This window comes from Phytophthora infestans, genomic scaffold, assembly GCF_000142945.1.
Source record: "Phytophthora infestans T30-4 supercont1.59 genomic scaffold, whole genome shotgun sequence".
Lineage (NCBI taxonomy): Eukaryota > Oomycota > Peronosporomycetes > Peronosporales > Peronosporaceae > Phytophthora > Phytophthora infestans.
This window is the reverse complement of record NW_003303700.1, coordinates 165671-171467: the sequence shown is the minus strand read 5'-3', so window position 1 is coordinate 171467 and position 5797 is coordinate 165671. Positions and strand designations below refer to the sequence as shown.

Genomic DNA, 5797 nt, shown 5'->3' with positions numbered 1-5797 from the left:
GGGAGGCGACCGGCTGGCAACGTCCATGGCGATGCGGCCCAGGGCGACGTCCGAGAGGCGGAGGTGGGGCTTCCGAGTGATGTCTACGCCTGGGTCTGCTCCAGCAGCTCCGGAACGGAACAGTAAGCCGTCTTCGTCGGTGGAGAACGGATCGAGAGCGCGGGCGATGGTCCGGTCGGAGAGAGCCCTATCCTTCTTGTAGAACGTCGCCAGGTCGACTTGAGCGGCTTGAGTCTTGGCCGCTACCGAGTGAGCGGCCGCCTTGCCCCCGTACCACATCAGGGTGTCGTGGGCCTTGTCCTCCAGCTGGGCCAGGAAGCTGTAGTAGCCGAACACCTCGATGTTCGCGCTGATGAGCCGCAAACGGACCTGCACGGCGACGGACTTCTTCTTGCGGCGTGCGTCGGAGTTGCCGGTGGGTGCGTAGAGGGCGCAGATGAAGAAAGTAGCGCGGTGCTTCATCCAGAAGCGCCAGTGCAGAAGATGAAGCAGCGGGTGCTCTTGCGGGTCGTACCAGGCTCGCTGCCCGGACCACGGATACGCCAGCCGAAAAGGAGTCTTCCCTCGTCCTGCCGCCTCCTTGATAAGGCGATCCACGTCACGACGGATCGCGGCCGGCACGTCGACGGGGAGCTCGAGGGAATACTTCAGGGAGTTCGCGGTGGTGCGTCGCTTCTTGGCCGGACGCTTCGACTGGGCCTTGTTGCGCGGGGCAGGACGCTTGATGGTCGTGTCGGGCTCCGGCGCAAAGAGAGCATGAGTCGGGGGCTGTCCGTCTTCGAAGGAGCCGGGCGGCGGCAACAGCGTCACGACCTCCGTCAGCGTGGCCGGTAGGGAGTCGTCATCCGCGATAAGGGCGAGGGCGTCGACTGCCTGCAGCCCCGAGGAGGCCTCGTTGACGGCCAGGTGATCTCGGAGCTCGGCGTAGAAGTCCACTTGGGCGCGCAGGACATGTCCTCCTCCGACGGCTTGCCCTTGCTGTCGAGGCGGGCGCGGAGACGGCGGTCGACGACATCCTTGCTGGATTCCTTGGTCTTGGTCATGGTTGAAGGCGGGAAGAGCTGCGGCGGCGTGAGGAGAAGGAAACGAATGCGGAAATGCGAGAAAGTCTGGATCTTACCGCTTGGCTGATGGTTCTTGACCTAGTCAGGGACCGTCAATGGTTCAGTGATACGCCGGATGCGCTGGTGGGGGAGACGGTTTGTCCACCGTGATCGACGGTTTGTGACGAGGGCCCGGCACGGTCCCAGATCCGACTACGATGGATCGTGGGTTACGGCGTGGACTCGCCCCAGCGCCGAGAAGTGACGGTGATGGAGTTCTTTTAACGATGATTGATGGCTCCTGCCTATCTGGACCGGCCTAGCGCTGGTACGCACGACTACGCAAAGATCGGACTCCCTGCGTTCGGGGCTGCGCTACGATGATTGAGTTGCTCGCTGAGGCAAAGGAGTGGTGCGTCTGGCTTGCCGGGGTCTGCTGGGCGTTTGAGTGGAGCGTCGTGCGTCATCCGTGGACAGAGATGGCGTGGGCGGCAGCCTTCCGCCACTGGTCTGGATTGCTCTGGGCCCTGAGCGGCGCCGTCGGCTGGATGATCACCAAGCCGTTGTGGTGTGTGGTGGGGCGGATCGTCGGCGTTGTATTGAAATTTGCGATCAAGTGAACCGGGCTGTGTAAGACTTGCATCCGGCGCTACCGGATCTTCGCCGACTACGTGAGGATTGCGGAAAGGACTCCTGCAGTGCGTCGCTGGAAGCTGTACGAGGCGTTGTTCCAGACGCCGATGGTGGTGCTAGAGGACGAGGCGGAAAGCGAGGACGGGTTGGGACGTCTTGCCCACCGCTGGCTGGAGGCCTATCACGCCTTGTGGTGCGTGTTCCTACCCGACGTGCTCGAGTTGAGCTGCAAGTCTACAGTGAAGTATTGTGTTTGGCTCCAGCGCGGAGTGTCACCGAGCAATGGACCGTGCGTGCTGTGTTTTCCGTGCTTTCGCGTCACTAATGGGATTGTTTGCCCACGCCGGCCTGGACACGGCCGTCTACGTGTACGAGTTTGTGGAATGGATTCTCTATGGAAGCTGCGGCGTCGGGGCGCTACTACTGCTGGGGAACTACGTACTGGCGGAGGGGCATTTGGGTGTCGACGGCGGATTCGTCTGGAACGACGATGTGGTGCTTGCCAGTGGTTTGACCGTCTTGCTAGCCGTTACTAGTCGCCTAATGCGGTGGGGAGAGGCCTCCAAGGGCCGACGCACGCCTAAGCAAGTCGCTGAGGACAGATACGCCCGGTGGACGAAGGACCTTGAGGAGCAGGAGCAGGCCGAGCGCCTCAGCGAAGCGTTCTGGAGGGCCGACGGCTGTGTGGGTCCCAAGCCAAAGGTGCGTCGGCTGAGCGAAGTGCGAGCGCGCCGAGATGCTCACCGTGCCCGGAAAGCTGATCAAGGCCCTACGGGTGCTCGACGAGGGCGTCAAGCTTAAGTCGGGGAGGGTGTCACGAGTGGTTCTGGCGGCCACCGTCTTGGGCACGGTGAGTTCCGTTACCCTCCTCCGCACTTTTCGACGGCCGACCAGATTCGTGTGGGCCACGCTTTCGATGAAGCCATGCAGGGCCACGACGGGGTCGCTGAGAAGTTGTGGGCCGGTCTCGGTCTCCGTGGGACAAGCGCGGCTAGAGCGTACGGTCCCCGTGGATGACGAGGACGGAAGTCATGGGGGACCGGAGCTACTGAAGGACAGTGTATCTTCGCGGTGAGGCGGTGGGGTGAGCGGTACCGCCTCGCTGTCGTGGTGTACAAAATCGTGGACAATGATTGCGAAACGGTGCCTGACGGCGGGAACGAGGACCATGAAGGACGAAGTGCTGGCCGCAAGGAAGAAGGAAAGAGGTCAGTCGTGAATTTTCCTTGGAGACAACAAGCAGAAAAGAATTTGTGTTGACATTTGTCTTTAGCTTGTTGCTTCTGTTTATATCTCCGTACTGCTCTACTTCTATACAGCGTCGACCGTCCCATCCAAGGACGGCTCGCGACAGTAACATGCTGGCAGATGTGGGACCAAACAGCGACATTGCAGGCCCAAAGCCTTTGTTAATACACGGAAGAATATGGAGGCGTCTACACGTCGTCGTCGACAGCACCTTGATGGTCAGACAGCTAGATATATATGTATTACACGACGCACGTCGTGCATCTCTTTTAGGGCACATGATTCTGAAACTCCATACTAATAATTTTTGATGGGGAGCTCGGTGTGGGATCAGTATCTTCACAAAAGGCAGAGTGGCAAGATTCGTCTTGTTCTACACCATTTCAGGTTCGCTCTCCCCACCGCAGGAGTTCGATACAACCACCCTAGAGCCGACTTGCACATAGGACCGGGCAAATCTCAGTTCAAAACACCCAATGCCTGAGTTCAATACACACAGGTGTCTCTTTGCCAATTACTGCGAAAGTTTGTCATTTCACTAACATTCGAGAATTCGAGACCATTCCACCCGAGCCCGCGCAGTCTCCACCACAACGCCGTTGTGAGCTGCTACCAATCGCCAGTTCTCACCCTCCTTCGCTGCCTCGAGGACACGTGCACGAACGTCTTCAGGGTAAGAGTTACCTATTCTGCCAAAACGAAAGGGGCGCGAGGCGAAGCGATGAATGGATGGATGCCTTTGAATTCTCGAATGGTCTCGAAATGACAAAAGTTGGTACTTTCGCAGTAATTGGCAAAGAGACACCTGTGTGTATTGAACTCAGACATTGGGTGTTTTGAACTGAGATTTGCCCGGTCCTATGTGCAAGTCGGCTCTGGGGTGGTTGTATCGAACTCCTGCGGTGGGGAGAACGAACCTGAAATGGTGTATTTAGTTATAACCTCATCCGTCGCTATGCCAGTCGAGTGTCATTTCTAGTGTTTTCACATATGCTAAATGTAAAAATAAATCAATTTGTCTTGCGGTGCCATTACAGCCGATATTAATTTTAATGCAGCCACCGGTCGTTAGGAAGTGGCGGGATAACGTTGAAGCTTTCTAACACAGCACTCTTCCCGGCTTGAAACGCGTGTAGCACGTGTTTCTCGTTGCACACAACTGCCAGTTTTCCTCGCCAGTCGTTCACGACTAGAAACTCTTAAATCGCCCGCATTGCCACTAGACCTCCTTCTTTAGGTGGGACCCCCAAACTACCCGTAGACACGGACGCCACGATGACGCACTGAAGACCTTCCCGCAGCATCGCTTCCATGGCTCTTCTATAGGTAGTACTTAGTAGTTCGTAGCAATTCTCCATGTGGATACTGGGGCCTACACAATGGATGAGTTTGCTCACTCCAGCCTCAAAATCTGGTGTTACAACAACGGATCCAACAGGTCGCACACCTCGAAAGGATGGGTCGCGGATGAACCCATCGAGTGCGTGGCCTGCGCGTGCAAATACTACCGCCGCTGCTCCGACGTGGTGGTTGGTAAGATGAGGGTTAGTCGGGAACGCGATCCCGTCCAATAGCTGTCCGTCGATGTCTTTAATGTGTTGGATGTCGCCGGACAAGACAGTCACGAGCTCGTCGAAGCGTTTGCGATCGTCTAGCGATTGCAGGAACTCCTGCAACTGGACACACGTCAGTTCTCGACTGGTCCAACTCCAGTCTCGATTCTAGTATGGTAGCACTTCTACAGCCAGTCTGGGGGACCGACGCCCTCCGAAATGCACTTGTGATAGTTGGGTCCATAATGTTCCGTCACTTAGATAAGTTCGGAGCTCAGGCACTGCTTGGATGAAGTGCGATAGTGCATCGAATGTGGACAAGTCCAAGTAGAAGAAGATGGTACTTGCGATGCCCTCCACGGACCAGATATCCATCCCTCTCGGCGCCATCTCGATGCCTCCCGGTCTGGCAATCTTGAAGTGGGTTGAGCGGATAGAAACGATTTGTGTAAGTATACAGTATACACTGGCCATAAATTGGCCAATAACTATTGACATGCCACTACTCCAGGTAATTCTTCCGGGCTCCGTTTGTATATGTACCCAGATCAGTGGGTTCGCTTCCGACTACCTTGTCTTTAGGTCCAGTGCTGGTAGAAGAACGTGGTAGACGGACATTTGTTTGAGCATGTTTACGGAGCGTCTATTTCCCTTTTTGCAGACACTCAAGAGACTCGTACGGGTAATTACGGTCAACTTAGTTATGATGGGTCCTGATTTCCTGCACGCAGAGTCCACTATTCGATCGGTGGCAGTAGTCAATGGTACACGTCGTATTCACTGCGCCGTGCTTAGCAGCTCTTCAATAGACACTTGGTCTTTGTAAGCAAGCGCGACATCATCACGACGAGACCGGGGTGCGAACAAACACCTTTTGGGGTGAAAACAAAAGAAGATGGGGTGCCAGCAAAATCAAATCGGCTTCAGCAAACAAATCTCTTCACTTTGGGGCGCCAGCAAAAGATTTGTGGGCTCCGGCAAAACAGCACTAACAAAAAGATGTGTACGCATCAAAGCCGGACTCACCTTCGATGTACCGTACTTTTAATAGCATCAAAAACGTGCATATTTTTTTCAAATGGCAATTCCAAGTCACAATATTAATAACGCGACCGGTCGAGTAAACCAGCATCAGCTGCTTGCAGATTAACTCGACCACTTGCACAATAACTCGACCATTTGCACAATAACTCGACCACATGCACAATAACTCGACCGGTCGAGTAAACCAGCATCAGCTGCTTGCAGGTTAACTCGACCACTTGCACAATAACTCGACCACATGCACAATAACTCGACCATTTGCACAATAACTCGACC

General features: G+C 55.5%; 1 protein-coding gene across 1 annotated transcript; it reads right to left on the bottom strand.

Moving 5' to 3' along the window:
- Nucleotides 1-83: 83 nt before the first annotated feature.
- Nucleotides 84-1686, bottom strand: PITG_17650 (uncharacterized protein; the record flags this gene model as incomplete). Its single annotated transcript, XM_002896464.1, has 4 exons — nucleotides 84-95; nucleotides 247-1061; nucleotides 1121-1142; nucleotides 1519-1686. The coding sequence occupies 4 exons, from the start codon at nucleotides 1684-1686 to the stop codon at nucleotides 84-86; spliced, it is 1017 nt and encodes a 338-aa protein (XP_002896510.1).
- Nucleotides 1687-5797: the final 4111 nt, after the last annotated feature.